Source organism: Cinclus cinclus, chromosome 8, assembly GCF_963662255.1.
Source record: "Cinclus cinclus chromosome 8, bCinCin1.1, whole genome shotgun sequence".
NCBI classification, from domain to species: Eukaryota; Metazoa; Chordata; class Aves; order Passeriformes; family Cinclidae; genus Cinclus; species Cinclus cinclus.
Window position 1 is genome coordinate 26,798,220 of NC_085053.1, and position 26,338 is coordinate 26,824,557.

At 45.5% G+C, this 26,338-nt stretch overlaps 1 protein-coding gene across 1 annotated transcript; it reads right to left on the minus strand.

Annotated features, from left to right (window-relative positions):
• FYB2 (FYN binding protein 2) lies at window positions 1–26,062 on the minus strand. Its single transcript, XM_062497947.1, is given in 20 exon segments — window positions 1–100; window positions 3,025–3,058; window positions 3,187–3,343; window positions 5,138–5,222; window positions 6,909–7,001; window positions 7,529–7,589; window positions 8,330–8,358; window positions 9,588–9,671; window positions 11,500–11,569; window positions 11,867–11,907; window positions 12,009–12,129; window positions 13,897–14,050; window positions 14,337–14,421; window positions 15,227–15,258; window positions 16,423–16,451; window positions 17,189–17,277; window positions 19,882–19,915; window positions 20,978–21,172; window positions 22,073–22,745; window positions 25,982–26,062. Coding segments are annotated over 20 exon segments (2,247 nt in total).
• Between the last annotated feature and the right edge of the window lie 276 nt (window positions 26,063–26,338).

The window sequence follows — 26,338 nt, forward strand, 5'->3', positions numbered from 1 at the left end:
TTACTGCACAGTCCCTTTCTGCAGGCTGGGGTTGGTTGGTGGAGTTTCCCTCTGGAGATCCTTGCACATCCCAGCTGCAGGACCACAGATGTCCTCAGGGCTTGGTGGGGAGCAAAGGGGTAGGGGGTAGAGTTAAAATTTCTACATGGGTAATTTAAACAAAAATCCATGCCAGGAGCCAGGTCCATGTGTTTACCCTTGCTCCTTGCAGAAGGAAGTCAAGAGAGAGAGGCATTTTGAAGACATCATGCAAAAATAACCTTTCACTGCAGAAAAAGTGCCGGGGACAAAACTGGGCACCTGTTTCCTCTGTGCCTGTGATGCAGCAGGATGTAACTCCAGTTCAAGCACACAGCTGCAGGGAGTGCTCCAGCTTTGTCCTTACCCTATCCCAGCCCCTTTTTACACAATTTCAGTTCTCCATCAGACTCATCAACTCACAGCTGTTGTCATGATTATTTCCCCTTTGAGGAGAAACGTGGAGGAACACCACTTAACACATCAGAATTATTTGAAGTTTTGATGTGGTTAGGATGTACTGATATGACTATAAAAGAAGAAAAAACAAAACAAAAAAGGATGAGTTTAATTTCCTGACCAATCTCTTGACCTAAATATAGTCAACCTGTGGTTTAATTGAGGAAATCTAAGTTGCTGTATCTAAAGCATTTTTTGTATTAACTGGAGTCAGCCCATAGCAAGCTGTTTTCTTCTTTGCGTGCACTGGAATGTGTCCACGAGGAAAAAAAAAAAAAAAAAACATTTCTAAGGGTATTGCAAGGCATCCTTGCATTAAATCAGCTGCCTCTGGCAGTGCAGAAGTTTGTGTTTCACAGGGATTTGGGGCACAACCCCACAAGGACTGCACATCACCACCTCTGCCACAGGATACAGGGGGAGAGTCCTAAAAACACCTCCCTTTAAAATAAGAAAAACTTGTTAAATGACTTCCTTGGGAGGCAAAAAAGAGCTTGCACATGTGGCTAATGCAGGATTTGCCCATAGTGCTTACAGAGGGGGTGATGAACAGACCTCATGAGTTGTGAGTGAGCGCTGGCGAGGAGGAGGATGAGGAAGGAGTGGAGGAAGGGGGCGTTTTTGTCAAGGTTCCAATCCTAAGCATCACCGTGGGAAAAAAAAAAAAAAAAAATTAAAAATGTGGAGAAACTGTTTCCAGCACTTCCCTAGGGCCGACTCCCTGCAAAAGGATGGAGGTGAAGGGCACAGAGCACATCCCAGCCTGTGCCAAAGCCAAACACACACTCCAGCTCCCCAAACTCTCCCTCTCCACCAGAAAAATCCAAATATTTGGGCTGGCAGGGCTGCAAAGCTGCTCATGCTTACAGGGGAGTGTTTTTGGGTTTTTTTTTGTTTGGTGGTTTTTTTGTTTTTTTGGGTTTTTTTGTTTTTTTTGCTGCAAGGATGGATGCAGGCCAATGCACTTAATAGTAACCACATGGTAAAATAAATAAGAATGCCTGTATAGACTTAAAAGTAAATGTTAAATATTTGCTCTGGTTTTTTTACTGATGCCAGCTTTGAAATGGCCTTGTGGCAAACAACGCTTTTATTTTTCTTAAGCCTGGAACATTTAATAATTTCTAATTAAAACATCTTACATTTTTAGGATATTTATGAGCAAACTGAGATGGGCTGCTAAAATGTGCCAGGAAGGGGTAAAAGCTGTACAGTACAGTCAGATTTAAGGGTTTATTTTCTTGCAAAGCCATGTAAAAACTTTATCCAATTTTTTTTCACTTTTGAAAACGTATCTACTGATTATATGGAGGAGAAGCCATTAGCAATTTACATTTCTCTTCCTGCATTTAGGAGCATTTTTCTGGAAATAGGTAACCATCCTCCAGGCCCACAGTGGAGACAGAACAGCCTGAATACAGGGGAATTGTTGGGTAATTCCCTGTTGCTGTGAGTCCTTGGGAGCCAGGAGTCAGCCTTTACATATCTGGGATGCCTAAGTTAGCTTAAAAAAATAAAGTAAATTTTGACTGAATGCTTTATTTACTCTTTTTTTTTTCATATTTTCTTTTGCAAAGAAATGAGTCAACTTTTCCACGATTTTATATATTTAACACAGCAAGAGTGGTGATACATACTACTTCTCCCAATACCTTTAAGACCAAAACCAGTTCCAATTTATATGGTCTGCTTTTTATATGGTTTGCTTTTTAGAGATCAAATCTTTTAGGGAAACTTGCAATTCTGACAGCAATGAGATTGAACAACTAAAGTGCACCATCCTTTTTTTTTTTAATGTAGAAATGTAATGGCTATTTCTGAGCTGACCAACAGGGTACTCCAAGAAGTGAGAAATACTGAAAATAACTAACAATCAGAGAAGACATACTCTAAATGGCAGGAAAAAATTAAAAAAAGAAAAAAGAGGAAAAAAAAAAGCAGGAAACATCTCTTGCACATTGAACAGTGTAAAAAAACCAAGCTTTATTTACATTATCCTCACCCCACAGCTGACCAACATGGGCTGTCATGGATGCAGGAAGCACAGAAGAGACCTTCAGGGATGCTCCAAGGGAGAGCAGCTCTCAGGGCAGTTAATATTGTCTGTCTCAAAGGAAAAAAAAAAAAAAAAAAGAAATTTTTCCCAGCAAGGGCCACCTGGGTAAGAGGAGGCTCATTTGTATGAATTATGCATGAGCATGCAAGGAAATGCTGCAGCAGGGAATTTAAGGGTGTGTTTTGGCAAGGCAAGGCACACGGAGTGGCCCATGTTTGCAGCAGATGTGGATTAACATGGCATATCTGAAGGCAAGTCAGGAATCTCTAATTTATACAAGTCATGACTGGATGGGGGCTTTTTTTAGCTGCAGTTGGACTGGAAACTTGTCCAGCAGCAGAGCAAAACTGGAAACGCTTATTTAATATTTAATACTGGCTGTTTACATTAACTCCCCCTGCCTTCAGAAGTTTTAAGAACATTTCTCCAGCTATCTCCACGCAGGAAAGAGAGGAAAACATGCGTCATAATAAATAAAAATCTGAGTTTACCTGAAGCTCAAGTGCTCCACCAGAACGTACCCATCTGAGGGAAGAGGGGGGGAAAAAAAAAAAAAAAAAAAGGAAGGGAATGAAAATCAGAGCCAAGGCGGTGATGAGGACGTGCTGTGGTTTGGGAAGGTGACTTGGCACCCGGAGCTGTCGCAGACTCACATCTGCCCTGGGCGTTGCGGCAGATGACGGCGTGGCTGTGCGGGGCGGCGATGACATCCAGCTGTTCCCCAGCTGTGAGCGGCAGGTCGGCGCTCCGCCGGCTGGGCACCGAGCGCTCAGCCCTGGCCCTGCTGAGCACACGGATCTCCTCGTGGTACTGCGGGACAGGGAGCAACCAGCACGGTTGGGAGGGTCCTGGCGGGGGTTGGTTTTTTTTTGGTTTTGTTTGTTTTGTTTGTTTTACTCTCTCGTTTTGTATTTACACGCGTGTCTGTGCGTGGTGGTTGAACCAGGTGGGGTTGGGGACATAAACCTGAGACCCTGGCAACAGCGGGCGCTGTGAAGATGCTAATTAGCACGTTCCAATGTACATCTTATTCCTAGTGCTGATTCTGGGTTGGGCTGAGACCTTTGCCATTAAAAAGTCATTTAGGGTTGGAACCTTGCCCTCAAGTATTCCCTACGTACTGTGAACCCATTGCCCTGATCGTTGTCTTTGGTTCCTTGGGTAGCATCGCGTGGATAACATCGCTTCTGGATAAAATGGCTTCTGGAAACTGCTTCACGTGGATTAAAGGATATCCTGGCAGACCATTACGCCTGTCTCTTTATTATTTACAGCCACACTGTCACCTGGCTGAGCTGGTAATGCTGTCACAAAGGGGAGAATCCCCCAGGGTCACAACATCTACATGCACACACCGCAGGATGGGAATGCTGGAGCAGCTGTCTCGAAGCTTTATTCCATCAGTCTTATTTTACAGAACCAAGCAAGGGAGATGGAACAGCTTCAGCTGCTATGAACAGCAGACAAAGTTTTCTTTGTTACAAAGTCTTTTAACAACTTTTTTAGCCAATAGCACAATATTAAAAGCTGACAAGCGTATGTTCAGGTCAATTAATAAAGCCACATGTACATCTTGCTTTGAACAATGCTTGCTTGTAATAGCTTAAAACAATGGATAAAGCTTAATTATTCATTATTAAGCTTACACATTTCTACTGTCTTGCTAAACATATTTTCCTGAGGTCTATCTCTACATAGCTCACAGTCCTATTGTTTCTGGTCCTTGCATCTTCAGCATTCTTGCATTTCTCCATCCTGGGATTTGCTCTCACACAGCTTTCTGAGAGTTTTATACCTTTTCTATTTCCCACAGAGCAGTTATTCTACACCTGTGTGCAACCTCGGTAAGGGCAGCAGGTAGGGAGGGAGGGAGAGGGAGAAGAGATTTCAGGGTGGGTTGTGAGGCTTTGGGGAGAAGGAGGGAGAAAAATCCTCAGCAACACCCCTGATGAAGATCCAGACTGGGGAGAGGGCAACAGGTGAGTGGGACTGAACCTAAAACAGAGAGTGGGCTACCTAAAAGAGAAGCTAGACAAATTTAAGAGAATAAAAGTGGGTCTTCAACAGGCACACCCACACACAAGTTTTTCAGACAATTATAACTTTGGTCCATTTACATATCAGAAGTTAATCCTCCAATTCCAGCTTCAGGTAATGAAGTAATTTACCCCCAGTTTGCTCCCCCTCAATTCACTTTTGTTTGTACTTTTCAAGACCTTAGGCAGTAAGGTGCCCTTGAATATCAGGCCTAGAGGAATTGTTTTGTCTGATCAAAATGTGAAGAGAGTTAACTAACACTTTTTATGCAGTTCAGAGTTATGCACTAATGCAGTACAGGATTTGAGATACATGAAAGCTAAATCCTAAGGCATCAGGACAACTTTCCCAGCACAGCTGAGGACCAAGAAGGCTTCACCAGGTGTCTTTTAAGCAAACCACAGAGCTGCTTTTCTCCTCTGGAAACCCCAGATTAGGAGAGAAGGCAACAGGTCAGGGGACAACTTTCCCAGCATAGCTAAGGACCAACAACACCTGGTTGTTTTAAACATTTTAAACAAGCCACAGAGCTGCTTTACTCCCTGACACAGCTAGAAAGACACTCACCATAAATGTCTCTCTAAAGAGCTTCTCTTCTTCATTCATCTTCTTGTTCTTTTCTTCACTGCTCTTCTTGAATTTGAAGACATTTCTGCAACAAGACAGACACACACACATGCACTTCTGAGCTCCTTTTAAATAACTCCTGGCACATCTGAAATTGCAACCAGAGCCTAATTCCAGCCTTGTCTGCAAGGAACCCTTGGAATAGTAAAGCCCACTGTTCACATCTCTATTTCTTAGAAAAGGGTGAAGATACAACTCAGATTTGTTAGTGAGGCACAACTTGAGCCATTTCTATCTCCATTTGAGATTTTTTTTTTTTTTTTTTTGGTGTGTAAGCAGCGTGGGAACAAATAAACTCTCTATTGAGTGTTTCAAATCAGCCCTGTTTTTATGGAAGTCAACAATTCACTTTTCCCCCAGCAGTGTCTCCTTCTGCTTTTATTTATACTCAGAAATAGAGGGTCCCCAGATAACTCTCATCCTGAGTCATTTATGGAAGTTGGGTTTGACACAGTTCTCCAGATTTTCTTTGGGTTTTTTAACACATGGAGGAGAAAGTCTCCCAAGCAGACACTTATATGGCACTGTAAAGTGGAAAGCAAGTTCTTATAACCCACTTAAAGGGAGTGGGGCATTCCCTGCATACAGGGATGCTATTTTTTCTGGTACACAAAATTACAGCTGTAGCATTCATTTTAAAACTAAGACAGAAGCAAACACCGAACAAAAAAAATCTCCCAGCCATTTGTAACAAATTATTCATCCTTGGCTCATTTTGATGCACTTAAAATTAAAAGAGGAAAGGAAACAAGAGCTGAAATTAGAGACTTTTAAGCTGTGAAGAGATTCCTCCCTGGACAGGACCTGTGATCTCTAAGGGAAAGATGAAATTGTATGGACTCCCTGATAGTCTGTAAAGTTATACCTGTGACTTTGCACAGCACAACCAGTGGTGTTTGAGCAGCCCCATGCAGGAATTCTGTGCAGCCCCATGCAGGAATTCTGTGGTGAGAACCTGAGAAATAGGTCTCTGATTTACATTGGAAGTCCCAGGTATTAGGTCATGAAAAAGGTTGCTGTGATGCACATTTTTGTGATCTAAAAGGGAAAGGAAATCTCCCACTTCCATGTGAATTTTTGCAGCACCAGTAACAAAAAAAAAAAAAAAAAAAAATTTGCTTTTATGCACAAATGGCACAGCAAGAGCCAGTGCAATCAGCATAAATAATCAATACTTTGAAACACAAGGCTCTTGCCAAAATAATAGAATTTTAGAATCATAGAATGGTTTCACCCCTGCCATGGGCAGGGACACCTTTCAGTGTCCCAGGCTGCTCCAAGCCCCGTCCAGCTTTCCTTTGGACACTTCCAGGGATCCAGGGACAGCCACAGCTTCTCTGGGCAACCTGAGTCAGGGCCCCATCACCCTCAAAGGGAGGAATTCCTTCAAAAATCCCATCCAAATCTACTAAAATAGCAAAAAGGAGCCAAATATATAGCAAGTAACAACTTTTGGCTCAGCTCAGTGGAAAGTCGTGACAAGACTTCAGGATAAGACCTTTGGGTATCCCCCTCTTACACTCAGTTCAGATCCAAGAGTTTCTTTCACCCTTGAGATATTTTCTGCAAAGATTCCTGAACTCTGTCTCTAAAGGGAAAGGGCCATCAACCAACACAAAATGTCTGTGCATTTAGGGAGATCCTGCTCCTGAAACCACTCAAGAGATGGGTGCGAAGTCAGACAAAATGGGAACACAATGGAAATCCAGACCTTTCCATGTCATCGATGCTTTTCCTTTTGTCCTTGTGCTCTTTCGCCATCCAAAGTTTTGGCATCCAGACTTTGCCCTTCTCATCCTTCCCTCTGAGAGGAACAGACAGGCAGGAATTCAGGATTTTCCCAGCAGATCGTGTCCCCTCCCCAGACCTGTGTACCTACAGAGATATGATTTTTCTCTGCCTCCCCCCACAGCCTGCACTGAAATGCAAACACTTGCTGTGATTTACACCAGCACGCGCAGCCACCGCAATCATCTGGCAGCAAGACACCAGGACATGCTGTTCCTATTAAAAGTAATTTTTCTGACAAGGAGCCTGCCAGGACGGGGCTGATAATTGGGTCTGGGAGACAGAGTTTTCCTTCCTTAGGAAAAAGATCTGATTTTTGATGTGTTTCAGGGAGCTGCTCTCTCCTTTTCACGTCTCTGGCACTAACTTGGGTGAGGAAATAATCCTGCCAAATTAAACACACACAGGGAGGACACCTGGACTTCCTCCAGAGGACTGAATCCCAACCAGTTCATGACCCTCAGTGGGTTTTGTGCCAGGTTTGTGGCAGGAGGAAAATCTCCTTGGGTTGAGGACAACTCCAGGATGGGGCACCCTCCTCACCTGGTCTCTCTCTGTCCCACCTCGACATCATCATACACGTTGTCCTCCTGGGAGACAGCTGCTGTCAATCAAAATGCAGGATGGAAAATTGTTAGGAGATGTCACTCTGAGCCTGGTACTCCAAATAATCTGTTGCAGAGGAAGATTTGGGCTGCTGTTCATCACTCAACCCAAAGGGGCCAAGGAAATGCAAAAGGAGCCTCGGGGCTCCCAAACACCCAGCAAAGGTCCAGCACAAGGAATGATGCTTGGGTTGGTTAGTTGTGTTTATGGGCAGTTTTCTGCATGGGTTTGGCCATCCTGCTCCATGGATGGAGCAGCAGCAGCAACAAAGCCCCAGCTTTGCAATGCAGCCAGCCCAGGCAGGGTTCCCAACACAAGGACTTGGTTGTGTTCACTCCAGCACCTCCTCAAGGTTGAGGTTGTATCCACCCCATCTACGTAAAGGGTGACCTTGACCCTCCAGCAGTCAGGAATAAAGAGTTTTACCAAGAGCTGCTAGGGTGCCAGGGGCTCACATACAGCTGCCAGCCTGGGAGCAGTGGCTCTGCATGGACTTTCCCATGTTACCTTCCTGGATATATCCAGATCTGCAGGAGGAAGGATGCTCTTCTTTAAAGCAAAACCACCCAACAATGAACAATACCCCCACCCTCCAAAGAAATACAAATCTCTATCAAGTCTTCAAAGCCACAATACGTGATTTTCAGAAAGGCACAATGCACCCAGCTGATTGTACAAAACATTTGTCTCTTCAAACACACACAAATCCCCAGGAGTCAGGTACAGGTATGTGCTTACCTAAATTTGGTACTGAAATGGAAACCAGTCTGTGGATAGAAAAAAGGCTATTAGAAACAAATCTGCACACCAGCAATGCCCAAAAAGCCATGATGAGCCCCAAAAAGCAGTCAGTGATGCTGCTAAAGGGACAGAGACAGGTCGAAGTTTGTGGGCTCCATGGTACCAACAGCACTTCCCAAAAAGATATCCCTTGCTAGATAAGCATTTCCATCCTGACAGCAATAAGAGCCATGTGTTCATCAAGCAGGAAAGATCTACTCTGCATCCAAAGAACAGCCCAAACTCCTGCTGCCCTTCTCAACAGCAAGGGGGTTGCTGGACAGCTGGAATTATTAGTCAGTAGTAATTCCTTCCTGTAAGTCTGCCAACATCAGGGGCTGTCCAGGAATTCAAAGGTGACCATGTCTGTAGACATCTAAGATGATTTCAGGAGCTTTAAGGTTCTTTGAGACAGGAGAATGGCACAAAACCTGGTGGGTCCTTCCCAGTAATGATATTCATATTTGAAGGAGCCACTGCAGGGCATCTCATGTGAAAAGATTTGTAAGGAAAACAAACCTTCCTGACATAAAAGAGGAAAGAGGAAAGGTTTAACCTGAAATCTCCAAAGAAATAAGAAAAGGCAGGGTTTTCCTGGAGTTCAGGCACGTGCTCAGGGTGAGGCACTCGCTGGCAGCAGTGCAGGACAGGTTCTGCAGGTTCTGAGGGAAAGGCAATTTCCCTGGAAACTTATTGACAGTTCTGAATGTTAGAGTACCCAAAAAGGGCACTGCAGGAAGTTACACTATGTCCTCTACCCTGTTAGAATGAAAACTCACTGTTAAACTTCTTCAGCAGATGCTCTTGCTGGCTTGGCTCTGAATGGATCTTGGAATAAAACCCCACAGCAGCAAGGCTGTCCCTAATGCTGGCTCACAGGTATCACCTTTCTACATTCCCTTGTGCACCTTGGGTCATGCTGAGGTATCAGAAAGGTACCAAAGGCAGCAGAAAATCTGTGGAAACCTAGGAACTGCTATAGGACCAGCTCTTGGAGATCCCTGATGCCAGAGATCCTGGAGAGTCTGCAAAGATGAACCATTGGCCACATCTGCCATAGTAGCTCCCAGTGAGTTGATAGAAGCACTTTTGGCCTAAGTTTCCCCCTCAAAAGAAGCAGTTTTCCTTACTCCTAGACCTCCTGCTCTCAAGTAATTGCCAGGAGGAATGCTCAGGTTTTGAAGGGGAAAGGGTGGGACCACCAACATTTTCTTACCTTAGGTTGTCCTTGAGCCTGAAATTGTTCAGCTTCAACTTTTCTATCTTAAAGAGGTTTCCAAACCTCTTTTGTTTTTCTGTTCTGTCCAAAAGAGAAACAGGTTTTAAATTAAAATATACATGAGGTGTAGAAGCATCCCCTGAGATCCTGAGGCAGGGAAAGGAAGGTCAGCAGAGCCTGGACTTGAGCTCAGAAGAATTAAAGTGTTAACAGCATCATATGGATGACACACTCACTGGGACAAGCACCAGCACAGCAAAAGGTGCTTAATTATTAAATCCAAGCTCATATCTTTGCTTAGCTTTAAACTTTTCTGTGTTAATTGAAGTTGTTCTCCTCCGACCCAACAACTAGAGGGTGATCCAGGTTTCTTTGGAGTGAAAACTCCGAAGGAAAGGGCAGCACTACCCAGAAGCATTGCAGTGGCCATTAAAGGAGACATCGGGGCACCTTCTGAGCCACCCTCCATCATGCATTTCCACTGTGTGTTTCCTTGGGTCCATGGCACACACTTCTCTCTGAAGTTTACAAAGGGCTGCAAATCTGCACAGCAATTTTCTTGTAAAGTATCTGCAAGCAACCAAGATCCTCCCCTGGGGGTCATTACCCTTGCACAAGGACCATTAAAGCCCCTTTATGTATCTCAGCACACTTAATCCTGCACCTGGGATCAATAGAGAGATCACAGAAAGGCTGGTTTGGGGATTAAGACCCTGACCTCTGAATTTGGTCCCAAATGGTCTTGAAATTTCTTTGCAGCCCTAGCAAGATGCACTGCTCCCTCTGTGAATCAGCAAGAGAGTTTAATTTCTGCACCCATGTGCAGAGGGGCAAAGAAGAGGCACGGATGTGCTTCCCAGGGGGTGGGGGTATGCATGATCCTGGGAACACGTTTCCCTCTGGATGGAGAAGCTGGTGCACCCCCACCACGCAGGTCCCACGGACAATTTGCAGAGAAATGACACTTCCTCCTTTTAATAACCATCCTGTCACCTCCAGGGGTTCAGCTTTCCCCTTCCCCCCACCCTCTCTGTCACACACAGGCTCTACATCCACATGGAAGCTGGACTGGGATGCAGACGCAGGCAGGGCAAGCCTCCCATCCGTAAGGGAAAAGCAGATGTACAACAGCAACACCTTATTATTCCTCCCACTCTGCTCCTCAGGAGACAGCCACCAGATGCACTCCAAGCAATTGTGTGCCACACATGCCTTTCCCAAAGGCTGTCTCTATTCCTTACAAAGGCAACGTTTTACTGCACGAGGGTAGGGAACCACACAAAACACAACTAAACTTCACATTACGCCTCTTAATCCGTTTGGGAAGCTCAGGCAACGCATAAACCCGAGGCTGCAAAACTCATTGGTTTTATAACACACCCCACGGAAGCAAATATCTTGAGAGGCTACATAAAAAAGAGCAGGTTGCAAGTTAGTCACACATCAGGTTCTTCTCCAGCTTTCTGTGATCTCAAATGTGAGCATTTTGTCCTGTTTTATGGGGACAATTTGTCCCTTGAGCACAGGCAGGAAAGGTGCCAATTCTCAGCTGCAGCTGAGCAACACTTTTGATCAAGAGAAGCAAGTGAGACTGTCCTGTGTGCTTGAAGCTGGAAGAGGTCTGGGAGGGCAGTACTTCCAAAGGATGGAGGGTGTTACAGGAAGAAAATTACCCCTCACTGCTTTGGGATTTCATTTTGGTAATGGCTTTTTGCCCTCTTTTTTAAGTGTTAGCCAAAAGGGAAAGATGGATGAAGAAGGGAAGAAACCCACCCACACAACTTTTCTGCAGTTGATTCAGGGGAAAAAAAAATAAAAATAAAAAAGGGCTTCCATCCAGAGCCTGGCATGTGAGATCAAGGTTGAATGGTCAGAATTTCAAAATACAAGCTAAGAAATTGCAACTTACTCTGGTTTTGCTGGGTTATCACCCCCAATCTCAATATCTTCATATGTTTCCTCGTGGCTGTTTCCTGAAACTTAAAACCAAGGCATGCCACTAAGACAAGCCCTGCTCAGTAGCAATAAGGTGAGGTTTGCTGGACAAATTGCGCCCAGACCTTTTACATTTTACTCTTACAGAGGCTTCAGGGCTGCTCAAATGAATTCCATGCTAAACATGTCTACTACTCCCCACTGGTTTTAATGGGAATTCAGAGCAACCCCACCACAAGGAGACACTGTAGATGCTGAAAGTGAAGCTAAACCATTCCCAGCATCTCCCAGGGACCCCAGCCCAAATTAAAAGCAGCTTCTGCTTGAGCTTCCTCACTTACTGCTGTCTGAAGTGAAGGAACTTGAGGCATCAGAGCTGTGGCTGCAGGAAGACACAAGTGTGACATGGGGGTTTGCTGCAGGAGAGGTTTTAAATGGCATTTCATAGACACAGGCACTGCAAGAGCCCAGGTCCACACTCACAGTCTGCCCTGCAATCCCTCCACATCGTCGTAGATGTCCTCTGGTGCCTGCACAGACTGCCAAGGGGTTTGGTCCAAGGCTGCTCCTTCTGGCTTTGCAGCACCAACACCCAAGCTGGGCCCTGGAAATGAGAAAGGATCTTTGCTTTAGGAGCTTTTCTGTGGAACTTCTCTCAGAGAAAGGACAGCTGCTGAGGGTAACACAATAAATAAGAGCCTACAGATATGTTTTCCATTCCAGGAGTCCAGGAAATTCTCTGCTCTGAGACACTTCAAGAAACAGAAGTGAACAATTTTCAAAGTTTTGTAGCTTTAAAACTTCTAAAAGTCATAAAAATATTTTATGTTTAAAAAACTTTAAATGTCTGTCTTTTTTTTTTTTCAATTGTGGCAGCTCTGACCCAAATCTTCCTCACCTAAAACCATCCAAGAGATTATTCTTGGATCTCCAGAGAAGTGATTGGAGGGAAAACTTGGCATGGTTGGTGGAAATGTTAAGATCCAAATAACGAACCAGTCCATTGGAATACACCTGTAAATCAACATCTTGGAAAGGATCCAAGGAGGATGAGCATCCCTGAGATGGATTTCACTGAGGGCTGGAATCAAGCCTGGGAATTGCACCTCATGAGGTTAGAAACAGATTTTTGCTGGAGAACTCTAAAGTGGCAATGTTAAAACCTTAAAATTTATTAAAGAGAGTTGAAGCAATGCAGAAATACAGCCACACCAATAAAAGCAGATAGTGTTTGTAAATTAACATAGGGAATGTGCATGGCCAGGCTGGGCAGGGCTTGGAGCAACTTGAGCTAGAGGAAGGTGTCCATGTTTTCCATGATGGAATGAGAGGATCTTTTAGGTTCCTCCAACTCAAACCATTCTGATTCATGCAGTAGATCTTTCTGGACACAGGCACCACCTCAATATGGCCCAGCTAAAGACCAAAACTTCTGCAAAACATCCAAATTCAGTAAAGTAGGCAGGGCTGGACCAAACAATTCTCCAAATCAGCCTCTCTGTTGAAGCAGGAGGCTCACCAGGAGTACTTTGGGAAAAAAAATCCCAACAGAAATTACCTCCAGCTGTTCAAAGGCCAAGCAAACCAGCAAGATCTTTTACAGAAACAGACACCAACCAAACCAGAAAATTATTATGAGGTGATTTAAAATAATAATAATGAAAAAGAAATACCTGAGAACCACACCAATAAAAATAACCATTGTCACAGTCAATTTACACTTTCTCCTTCACTCTCCTGGTCTGTCCGCAGAGCCCAACAGAGCTACTTTTCTCTCATCTTTGAAATGCTGCCATATCACGCCAGTGGCTTGCAGAACCTTTGCAGAATAGGACCCATGAACATTTACAGCTGAAGTGGCAAAACTGTGCTTACAGAGGGGCTGTGGTTTGGGTTAATTGTGCAGCTGAGGTGGCTCTCAGGATCCTGAGAGAAGGAGCCCAAAGTCAGCCTGGCACCACAAGGAGATGGAGCAAGGAGCCATCAGACAGAGGGAGACTTCAGGCTCTCATCCTGCTCACGTGGATTTCTATCCCAAGCCTTGGCCAGCCCCTTTCCTGAGACTCCATAAATTATAAGGAGCAGAGGAGATGGATTTCAGCTCTCACGGATAAGGGCAATCTGCTAGAAAAACAAACACCTTGGCCAGAGTTATGCAGATGGTTAACCAACTTAGGAAGCTATTTGCACAGCCAAAATAAATGATTCAGACCAGAATACAAATGCTCATGCAACCTTTTGCCCTGGTTTAACTAAATTGGTTCAAGAGTTGCATCCAAATGTAATGTTATTTCCCATATGGAAGAGACATTTGGGCAGCAGATGGGGCTGGGGATTGAGGAAACACTCAATGGTGCAATGAGATACTCACAGTACTCTGCTCTGTCTTTTGCCAGCCCTGGTGGGGTTGGATATGTTGCAGTTTGGGGACTGGTCACATCCTGCTTCCCTTGCAGAACCTTCAGCCCACCTCTGCCATCTGCCTTGGCAAGGCTGGTGGGAGACATGCGCTCGTTTCCACCTGTCTGGGACCAGACATTTGGTTTGGTCAATGCAGTCCTTAGAAACACCTTTCTAATATGTGTTTCTATTATGTATTTCCATGAGAATATCAATTATCTGTGGACTTGAAACAGTTTCACATCCTTCTCCATCAGCCTTCCAGGCTGAAGCAGTTGAGTGATGAACAAACAAAAGAAAAAGTGGAAACCCCCTGGGATTAAGGGCTCAAGTTTCAACTTTCCCAAAGAGGGAGAAGACAGAAGAGACATCCTACAATAATTATTAAAATTGACCTCAAGGATACAGTACCTTGAAAATTCTGTTCTCCTCCAGTTTTTTTCTTTCATGACTTGGTTTTCCCTCTTTTCCATCCTCTCTTAGAGCTCTTTCTGGACTGAAATGTTCAGAAATGAGAGAGATCTCAGCACACAGACACTTCAGCAGAGTCACAAACACACTGCCTTGTGACAGTGCCCAAATGAGAACCTTATTTTCCCTCTGAATGAGGGAGACGCCCAAAGGACCACCAGTAAAGAAAGGGCAAATCCAAATCTAAAGGCCAGTGGTCACTCAGGGATACAACAAATAACTCTTGGAAGAGAGACAAACTAATGTGATTGTTTCCTCATGGCAGGAAAGGGCAAAATAGATCCTTTTGTGGTGGTACCTGGATCACACAACGTGCCTCTCACCACGCTGTACTGAGATTTAGGGAAGAAGAAACAGCAACAGGATGCAGGACTTGATACCTTTTTTTCCCAGTATCATATAATTTCCCACAAATGTGACCCCTTTTTATAACTCTTCACCACCAAAAAATCCAGCCTTCAGACAGGGACCATAAATACACACCACAGGGAGCTCAAAGTGTGACATTTGTAGGGTGAAATTCAGAATGGACCTTGCCTTGTCTTGGACCCAGAACCAGTTTGAGAGCCTCATAACTCTCCCTGTTTACACTGTTCAGGTTTCAGTAGGAATAGACAGTGTTATTTTTTACAATCTCCCCTCCAGATATGCTTTAGAATGAAAATAATCTTGGAAACCATGAGTTCTGGCATAGAAAAGCATCATCTATGCTGTCTTGGTCATGAAATAGATGAAATTTCTTTCTATTTACTGAGTGTTACAATATTCAATTCCTAACCCAAATCAGTTGTGGGGATAGAAGAAGTTTGAGAGAGAGGAAAGGAAATTACCTGGATTTGGCAAATGGAAAAATCTTCTGTTTCTAGAATAAAGAAGAGGAAAGGCTTCAGCCACTGTGCTTTTCTAAGCAGTCAAGCTTTCATACAAGGCCTCAACTGTCAACTAGCATTTGAAGAAATATTTCTTTAGAAAGCCCAAAAGTATTTTGTGTTTGGAATAGTCATCAGACAAGGATATTTCATCTACTTTGCAGGACAGAGAATACACATATTGACAAACTATACAGGGATAATAAAAGAGTGCTAGGGTTGGACCAATGAAGCTACTGGCCAGCATGGAAGCTATTACAGAATGGAGAGCTTGCAGAGGAGGAGGAGGAAGTGTTTTAAACGTAACTAAAGATTTCCCAGCCTGCCATAAAATGATACTCCAGCCAAGCCAGAGAACCTCTCTGCAAATCACACAGAGATAAACATATTTGGAAAGCTGTGCTATTTCCCAGGCAGTTCGATGGCTTTGCAAGCCAGAACTTGAAAGTGGAGTTCGACATTTTACAAAGAGTAGCTTCCCTGTTTCAGCAGGGCCAGAGCTGGTAGCCAGGACATGGACATCATCTCCTGGCACGAGGTGATGTGTGCTCTCAGCTGAGCTCAGCCAGGCAGGGCTTCTCCAGAACAGCTTCAGCAATTCCTGCTCTGTGCCATGCAGGATCCTGCCTTCCCTGCAGGATATCCCCCCTGGCACCCTCTGCAGCCAGGGGGAAGTGAAAAGAGTGCTCTGAAGCAGAGATATCCCTGCAGCAGGGGGTGAGAGCCCCTACAGCTCTGCCCACCACACTTGTCCTTACTTATGAGCCAGAACTCCAAGTGTGCTGCCCAGCCAAGCAGCCTGGCTCAGTTTTGCTTTTACATCTTCACAGAGGGATTACCAGCACCAGATAACCCTTGGCAGGAAATTCCAGAACATTTCAGTGGGGGTTTTTCTCCAAAAATTCACATTCTTGATATAGGTGCTCAACACTTTGTCTACCACCAACATCCATCCAGTTGGTGTTATCACTTCCTTACATTTCTGCAGTGGAAGTCAAGGGAACTGACTCTTCCCACTGGTATCTTTGAGAATCTCATTAGTCTTTGTGTCCCCCCTGCAATTTCTTATTTATTTTTTGAGAGTCTTCACAAACAACACACAGATAAATTTTTGGCATGTAAGAAATACAGATATTATAAGATTTCAAGACACTTACCTTGTGTTTTTGAGGCTCTGCCTTAGGCACTAGGAAAGATATTTATGAACATGTATTAGTTTTAACCCACGTTAAAGTCACTGCACATTTAGGTGCAAAACTCAGCTTCAGCTGGGAGGCTCAGCATCCAGGCACACATTCACCATGGACATTCACCATGTCCTACAGCTTCTTCCCTCTGCTATTCCAGCATTCTTCAGCACCAAGCCTGACTGGTCACATTCTTCAGTGATCTATGAAATTCCAGGGGGCTGTGGAGTCCCCTCCAAGGAAGTTGCTTGGCTCCTTTCCCACTGGGAGACAAAAAAATCTGTGCATGTGGCAGAAATCACCTCCCCAAAAGAGGCAACACTGGACAATGTAAAAGCAGAGCAGTGGCACTTTTGATAGACAAAATTATACTGGGAAAAAATATTGATGGCCCTGGAAAAGTCTTGTAGTCTGTGCCCTTCTGCTCCCAAGAGGAAGCTGAGCTTTGCCTCTTTATCTTTTTATTCTCCTCTGCATGGGTGATATCTTATGACATTCACCACTGAGTTTTACTAAAATTTTACCCCCAAAATTTTAACTTTTTTTTTGTCATTGCCCCAGAGTCCTCACACTGCACAGGGGGACAGGACAGTCATACTTGTTCTCCCAGACCACTGTGCAGCTCCTTTTCTCAACCACTTTTCTCAACAAGAAACTGTATTATTTCCTATTTTAAAGGCTTTCCCACCCCCCATCTAGCACGTAATTCACCTCACAGTCCTGCCTTTCAAAGTACCTTCAATGACACACAAGGTTGTGGTGTCCCCAGACTGATTCAGGTACATCGGGGTTTCTCCATAATTATTCTGCTCTTCAAGTTGAGCACTGAGAAGATGAAAAAGAGATAAAAGATTTATTTTTTTCCTGTCCCTTTTAGTAGTATGAAAAAAAAATCCTTCTTAAGGACAAGGAAATCAATAGGCTTTGATAGTGAGACTACAAAAAAAGCAAAGTGAAATCAGGAATTCCTCAGAGGGAGAGGAGACTTGTGGCAGATGCAGCCAACCTTCCCCCTGACTCCATGCTCCCACTGCTTGTCCTTTGGGAGGCCAGGCTGCATTTAGAGGGCTCAAAGCATACCAGGAGACTTCCTACCAGGGTTAGAGTCTCCTGCCTACACCAATCCCTCAAGCAGAAACAGAACCAACAAAAAAAAAAAAAAGGAAAAAAAAAGACAACAACAAAAAAAAAAAAAACAAAACAACCAAACAAAAAAAAATTCCCAAGGAAATCAAAGTACAGCATTTTTCAAGCCTAGTCAGGTACTTTGAAACTGATAACAATTCCCAGCTGCACTGTTTGGCACGTGGCTTCCCATGGAAGGGAACAAAAGGGAAAGCAGAGATAGCAGAGGGGATGTTTAAAGGTCCTGCTCCTGAGCTTATCAAGCCACCCACTCCATGCCAACACCATGAGTGGCACGTGCCAGCCCCAGGAGGAGGCAAAGCACCACAACTCCAGCACCACACAGCACCAGTGATGGGCTCCCCAGCCCAGTTCCCATCTCCCCATTCTCCCTTTTCCTTCCCTCCTCCAGAAATTCACCTTTGTGTCACTTGGGAGTAGATGCAGGGGGAAAACCCATCATTCCTGAAATACCAGGGTGAATCCACCAGGTTTCCCCTCCACCCAGAGTGGTGGAGTGTTTTGGCATTTTAGGAATGTGCCAGGAAGCAGCGAACAAGACAGAGCTTGCAACACAGGTTGGGGACAGGCTAAGGTGGAGAAAGAGCACCAGGAAGAATTCTAGCAGGAACTTCTTCTGACTCAAAGTCTGAAAAAAAAAAAAACCACAGGGAGGGTCTGTTTCTCCTGGAATCACCCAGCTGCCACAACTCAGCTTCAACAGAGGAAGGACTGAGCACAAACCAGAAGACGAGGAGCCAGAAACTCCAGGTACACTTTGACAGCAGTGAAATCAGGGAAAGAAACGATCCCTAAAGTCAAGCAGAAGGCTGTGCTGCTAGCAGGGGCTGCCCCAGCCCCCTGGTGTCCCCTGCAGCCCCCCAGCACTGGGGACACTGCCTTGCTGGTCCCACAGCTTGTTTATCCCCACACAAGCCATCAGGGCTCAAGAAAAGTCAGCACAAGAAACTTTAGCAAGGTCTCTAAGAGACCAGACCTCATTCCTGGTGAGGCTTCGAGGAGGGGAATTCCTGTCCCCAAACTGCTGCTATTTTACTTTTATGCCAGAGTTTTTCAATTAATTTCCCCTGTTATCACACAGTTAATATTTAACGAGTGACCTACTGTAAAGACCATATCACAAGTGTTGGAGCAAGACAGCTAATCCTGCTGCATTACATTGCTGGAATAGCTCCTTGCAGTGTACAACAGCTTTGGACGAGGTTATTCTTTGACCAGTTCTCTTCTGACAAGTACAGGTTAAAAGTTACCAGGCTGGCAGGAGCACCTCATGATGTCAAGAACAACTTGCTGTTGATAGCTGGAGGAGTTGTTTGGGCACTGAAAGTATTTTAAGAATTCCCCTCTCTTTGCTTTGGTTCAGCTGTTCCATTTCCCCTTTTCACAACTATAACAAAACATATCTATGAATATTTCCCTCTACTTTTGCTGTTCTTGTTGTACAAACAACAGGCTGCTGCTCAACCACTTATGACAAGTCAGAGGCCAGAAAAAGCCAGGATCTCCCTGCATACAGAAGAATTGTGTCTGCAAGATTTTTGAGCTGTTCTGGACCACCACTTGATAAAAACCTCACTTCAGCACGTGGAGGCAGCTGAAGGGCTGGGATGGTGAGGGAGGGCAGGGGCTCCTGTGGCCCCAGCTCCTGTGCTGGCTGCACAAGCACAGGATCACAGAATCCTGCAGGAATACAAATTCCTTTGCTGCTGGCAAAGAAACCCTCAACACCCGCTGGTTATGCCAGGGCTTTGTTTCAGCAGCAGTTTTCAAAAGCACTTCTTTTCTGCAAACACAAAACTTGAGTACACAGCAAACAGGAAGGAAAAAATACACGGGAGGTGGTGACTGTGCAACTAAAGCAGTGTCAGTGTTCTACTTCCCACCAACTAAACCAGACCTAAAGACACATGGATATGGCTCTCCACAAGGCTTTAAGAGCCCACAGGAGAAAAGAGGGGTGAAGTTTCCTCCATTAGGAGAGGCTCATCCCAGCCAGCTTCAAGCTTGCCATGTAGGTTCACACAGTCACAGAATCTCAGAATGGGTTGGGTTGGAAGGAACCTTAACGATGATCCAGTTCCAAATCCTCCCTCTCCCACCAGCAGAGACACCTTCCCCTAGACCAGGCTGCTCAGGATCCCATCCAACCTGGCCTTGCACACTTCCACTTCCTTGAACAACCCCTGGAGCAAGCTGCTGCCCCCAGGAGTGGGATATTCCCTCCAAGCTGAACAGGAAATGGAATGGGGATGTTCCCATCACCTTGCCTTTCCCCAGGCTCACCTTTCAGGGGTCAGGTAATCCTCTTCTCCAGCAGCTGCACACAAAGACACAGAGGATTAGTGTTGGAAGGTGAGCCCAGGTCCCCACAGAGCACATGGGAGGTGTGACAGGGACAGCCCCTCCTGGCTGCACACAAAGGCAGGAGCGACACAGGACTGCCAGCAGAAACTGGGGATTTGGCTCTGTTAATATGTCATTATTATTTCACATTTCCAGGCAACAACCTCAGGCCTTCCAGAGATAGCTAATATTGGGGGGGCATGGAGATGATGGCATATAAATGCAACTAGTTCCCCCCATCAGATTAATATGTTTAGAAAAGGCTAGAAAATCGTTTCAGAAAAAAACTCTCCCTCTCATTCTTATCAAAGCCAGGGCACACCAATAAGCACTGGCACTGCAAAGCCTAAGAGAGTTCAGCAGAGCCCTTCTTACAAAAGCAGCTCCCTTTGAATTAATCAAAAGTTGTGCCTAAAGATCTGGCTATAATTAAGGCTGTATCTATAAAGAAACACCACTTAGCAGCTTAATAAGTGGTCCAGAATATTCTATTATGCAACATCAATAGGGTTTTATTATGGGAAACTGAACTTTTGCATTTCTTGATGTAGAAACACTTAACGACATTGCCCTCTGTTGTATTTAAAACAGAAATGGGGGGGGGGGGGGGGGAAGGATTAACAGACTATTTTCTAACAATTTTATTGTGCCTTCCCACAGTTACGTGCTCCAGAGTCAAGGCATTTCCCATTGAAGAGGGGAGATACAGATCAGCCCAGCTCACAGGCAGCTGCTGCTGCTTTACAGCCAGCTGTAAACTGCTCTCAGCACGCTGCCCTTGGGAGGGAAGCAGCTTTCTGAGCATGGGATGGAGTCCAGCCTGGAAAACCAGATCCCTTTTCCAGATTAAGAGCAAAAATCGGCCCCACTGAAACTGCTGGGCTCTTATTAATGTTTGAGGAAGAAGTTATAAACAAGTAACAATGTCGGATTTCTGCGTGCTGGAAATCGCGGCTGTACAGATGTCAATAAACTGCACGTTTTAATTCATTTTCTATAGAACAGATCTGGGGAAAAAAGACTAAATATCTCTTACTTGTTTCATTTCCTCTGTGGACCAAAGGCATGGTGCTTTGGAAAGCACTGAGATCAACCTTTGGGGGTCTTGGAGGTTTCCCAGGGGCAGGACCCAGAGATTCAACTGAAGGGAGAGATTTAATCCTTGGCCACTTGCTCCCACGGCTGTAAAACCATTTTCCTGCTCCAGGCTGGCAGAAGGGAGGTTCTGATTCTGCTCCAGAGAAGCACAAGGACAGGCAGCAATTAGCTCTGATTTAAGCAAAAATCCATGTAGGATCATTAGTTGTTGTACTGACATTTCTAAATGACTGTGTCTCCTCCCAGTTTCAATGTCCCCATCACACAGTGGGGCTCTCACCATGCTACCAGAACAGCAGAACAAATGGAAATGCCCATTTTTAGACATTTTTACCACAAGAACCGTGTTGGGGTCTCAGCTCTCAACAGCTCCCTTCCTCTGGATTATAAAATACCAGCCCAATTTTCTGTGCTGGTAAGAGTTTAATCCACCAGGATTTAGGGCTGTGGCTGTTTGCAGTGCTCAGTCCAGGTGAGGTGCACGTCAGCAAGGGGAGCTTCACAGCCTCTGAATTTCCCAGCACCACTTTCTCTTAGAAATATCTTCTCAGATCTTAAATATGACCTTTTGCAAAGCTGGGAGGGTGCAGGGAGGGGGATTCAGGTTTAAGCTCTTTTAATTAGAATGAAATTGTCATTGCAGACCAGCCAAGCTTTTCACATCTATTTGAAGTCACGTTTACCTTGGAATTGCAAACAGCCAAAGCACACCAAAACTAAGATGGTCTCCTGTCCTCAGTTTCCACCCTGCTCTCAACATGTGGACAATTTCTTAGAGAGAGTTTTTTAAAAAAAAATTGTTGGATGTGGGGAATCCTCCCCTTACCCAAGTGGAGAAGCAGTTTCAGACCCATTTCTTATCTCCAGGACCTCCAGAGCAAGAACAGAGCATTCCAATGGGCCACTTTGGCCTCTTGTTTGAGGGTCCCAACCCTTAGGAACCTTTCTCTCCTGCTGCTCTATCCTGCATTTCCAGATCACCTATATGCTCCTATATTTCTATATTCAGCGTTAAGAATACACCTCACCATACCTTTCTGGAGCTGAGGTGGCTCTCTTGGTGCATGATACACTGATGCCACCACAACCTCAGCACCCCCTCCATCAGAGCTCCTGTGTCCTCTGGAAGCCTGAGGAAGAGCTATCCCATTCCCATCCTTCCTCTGGGCACGCCAGTCCAGCACAGGGGAGCTTCCAGAGGTTGGCATCCTGTCACTGCCTGATGCAGCAGGAGCTGAGTTTGCCACCCGTTGCGTTGGGATTCTTGGACTTGCTTTCTCCTTGCGGGATAAAGTCTCTTCCCAGATCTGTAGGACATGCTGGAAAGAATCCAGGAGCTGAGGGTGCTCTGGAGATGTTTGGCTTGATCCTTGCTGGTCAGCGCCACAGGACAGCAGAGGTTTTTCTGAGCTGCTCTTGAGGGAGCTCAGCCCTCTCTCCGAGGTGCTCCCCTTGTGCTCTTCGCTGTGCCCCTGCGGCCGTGCCAAGGGTGTGTGCTGGGTGAGCACAGGGGGCTGGGACGTGGGATGGGCAGGTTTTGACGCTTTCACCTCTCTCTTAGTCAGGGGCAGAGGGCTGGACGCGGTGTTCCCTGAAGAGCCAGGTTTAGGAGCGATCTCCGTGTGAGGTTTCAGCCCCAGCTTGTTGGCCGAGTCAGTCTCATTCTGAAATTTTGCTCGGAGGGCTCTGAAGTCAGTCACACCTTCCTGGGTGAGAGGAGAGCACAGAACAGCTGCTGACAGAGGTGGCAATGAGCAATTTGAACAATCATACTGTTTTCAGAGAGAAACAGGCTGCACACTCAACCTTGGTCACTGAGGATACGCTGATCCTGGTGACAATTTAAAAGCAGTGGAGGAGAATTTGCTCCTTCAAAGGATCCTCCAAAGGCTCACAAATCACTGCTGGTGAAGACAAAAGAGATGAAAATAGGGGGGGAATGCAGGAGCACAGCACAGAAACCAAGCAGGAACAGTGTGGCCAGCCCTTCTCCCCAGTGTCACCCAGCAATGGGAGAATTTCCCTTGGGAGGATCTGGCAAACACTGAATTGAATGTTAGAGCTTTCCTGGCAGAGAAGGTGCATGCTGTTTATGCACCTGCTGGGTATGAAAGCTGCACTTTATTTTCAGTACACAATCACCAAACAGGGGAGAGGCCAGTACTTGTCCAGAGAAGCCCAGTCCATCCCCATCCTCCTTGGTGCTGCACTCCTAATGACCCCTGGGACAAAATGCTCTTCCTCCATGGTGCTGGTTCAGCTCAGGGTCCCCAAAGCTCTTTGGATGCTTCTGCCCTTGCCTTTAATGCCACTCCAGGAAGCAGAGCACACACAACCCAAACATGTGGCACACAGAGACATTAAGAATATTTCTCAGTGCAGGTGATGGATACTGGCCATGACACTCAATTCCTCTCCCACAGAGTTACCAGAGCCCAGGTTCTTGAAGAAAAGGACCAAATCAGTGAGTGCAGTTTAAAAGGGCACTTAAAGAACATTTTGTTTCAGTCCATCACTCCCCTGCATCCCACCATCCCATGCTGGAGAAAAAGGGACCACGATTTTTGCCTGCAGTGCCATGGCTGAAATTCAGCCCTGAACTGAACTAGGGAGAAAATACGAAGAAAAATTTACGAGCTACTTAAGTCCTTGAACTGCTCTATAACTTTTTATATGCCATGATTACATTAGGTGCTCTGCTCTGGCAGCTTAGTTCAGCACAAGGCTTCACAAAAACCTGTCTAATGAGGAAATTGGAAAAAATTATCTAGGACAGAACTTCGTTATTCTGAAAAAAGCCCCAGCCTTAAGTGTTAAGACAGAACAGATGAATAGCATACTGAGGTTTTATTGCATTTAATTGCACAATTTATTAAACACTGACAATTTCTCTTGAATAACCCCTTTCACTGACTTTATTACTTTCACAGGGTAGTACATGATGTAAAGAACCAGCCCTTGGGGGAGAGGTTTGAATTGCTCCAATTATATTTCATATTAGTGGTCAGCAGCCTGATGCTGTGTGAGCTGCCCAGACAGGCTAATCTAGGGGTGAGCCATGGGAATGGGAGCTTCCAGAGGCACAAGGAGGATGAATCAGATTCTGGGGGGAGGAGGGGGGGAAATACCCCCAATAAATAAATAAATAAATAAATAAATAAATAAATAAATAAATAAATAAATAAAACCCCCACATGCACCCGATCCCTGCAGTGATGCCAGACAGGAAATAAAGCAGTGAGGTGCCCTAATGCAATTGCAGGGAGCTGCTGCATGTGTCTGCAGCAACAGTTGAAGAGTTCAGCACTGTTTACCTCCCCTGGCTGATTTTCTTTATTGGAGCAAACAGTTCCTCATCAGCGCCCTCAGAGACAAAGAAAAGAGAAAGGAAACAGTACCTGCTTGTCTCAGTGTGCCCCAGGCAGGCAGACAGGGGTTTTTTGGCCAGGTCTCTCCCTGGCACTGGCTATGACAGAAATGGGCTGTGACAGTCACGAGCTTGGCGCTACATTTAATTAAAGTGGGATGGATATGAGCTTTCCTTTCCCTCCCCCCCCCCCCCCAAACTATTATTCTTCTTTCCTTGAAACAACTGATTTGCCTAATTAAGAGGGAGATTATCTGTGCTCAAGACACTCTCAGTGCCCCTGCTAGGATATACTTCTCCCCAGAGTGCAGCCTGGTGGGATGCTCATGGAAAGGAGGGACAAGTACAGCCCCAGCCAAATACAGAGAACTGCTGGGGTGGATGGGGTTAAATTGCACCCCATGGACACCTCCTGAACACCCACACCCAGCTGGGCAATCCATCCCTCCCCAAAAAACTCCTGCAAATGCTGTCTCCTTAGCCAGACCCTCCAAGGTGCAGCGAGTTCTCCTGGTCTCTGCAGGGATGATTCTCCATCAGAGCTGGGACTGTTTCAAACCACAAACCCATCCGAGCAGCTCTCCTGTTCGATCCACACGCTTTCAGCTGGCTCAGGGAGATGCTCAGCCTAAACACAGTGCTGAGCAGGTCACAGGCAGGACACATGTGGGGTCCCAGTATCCCAGTGTCCCAGGGAGGGCTCAGGTCCCGTGAAAATCACACCAGCTGACAAGCAGGGAGAATACACTCATAAATTTAAAGGCCTGCCAAAAGCTCACAAAGCTTACAGCTACATCTGGCCAAATAATTGACTGCGAATAATACTACATTTGGCAAAAGCCCACGCAAGATGAGAGGGGAAGAGAGAAAAAAGGAAACAAACTTCCACAGGCCGGAAAGCTGTGAGCATTAAGGAGTCAGGGGACAGAAGCATTAGAGCCAGGGGGCAGCAAAACTTTCCATATTTTCTCCCTATAAATAAAACGTTCTTCTAGACATTTTATGACTGATCCTGATAGGCATCAAGATCAGTCTAGGAAGCAGAATAAAGCTCATCTTAAGCCTATGATAAGGGTGCCTTTTAGAAGGAGCAGCAGCAGGAGGTTTGTGCTGATACCTTGGACTTACCAAAAGGAATCCGAATTACTGAATACCAGAATGGTTTGGATTGCAACAGACTTTAAAGATCAGTTAGCTCCAACCCCCTGTCATGAGCAGGGATGCTGACCAGGTTGCTCATAGCCCCGTCCAACCTGGACTTGGACACTTCCACGGATGGGGAAGCCACAGCTTCCCTGGGGAACCTGTGCCAGGGCCTCACCACCCTCTAAGTGAAGAAGTTCTTCCTCATATCTGATCTAACCCTTCAGTTTGAAGCCATTCCCCCTTATCCTGTCATACCAAGGCTTTGTCAAAAGTCTCTTTCCATCTCCCCTGTAACCCTTTCAGGTACTAAAATGCTGTAAGAAGGTCAGCCCAAAGCCTTCTCTTCTCAATTCATGAAGTAAATCAACCTAATTCTCATTCATTTCCTGAAGCTGCTTTTCTAAAGTGCATCAACACAGGGAGATAAGCCCCATTCAGGACGTGGCACACCAGACAGCTGAGAGGAAGCACTGCCTGTTCCCCTCCTGGAATTTTCATGGTTTACTCCATTCTTTATCTTGATTCCCAAGGGCGCTGTGGTGGGTGAATGTTTAATCTGTGCTGCCCTCTGCCCTGGTGTGGGACTCTGGAGCAGAGCCCAGGCACCCCAGGCAGGCTGAGGAGAGCCACAGATATCGACTCATTAACCCGCTGGCTTCTCCCAAAATAAATAAATAAACCCCAACTCGACTTTTTGTCACATTTAGAGGCACAACAACAGCTCGTGTCAGAGTGAGAGGGGAATAAAGCAAGCGCTGGGAGCCCATGTTTTGGGGCAGCAAAGCA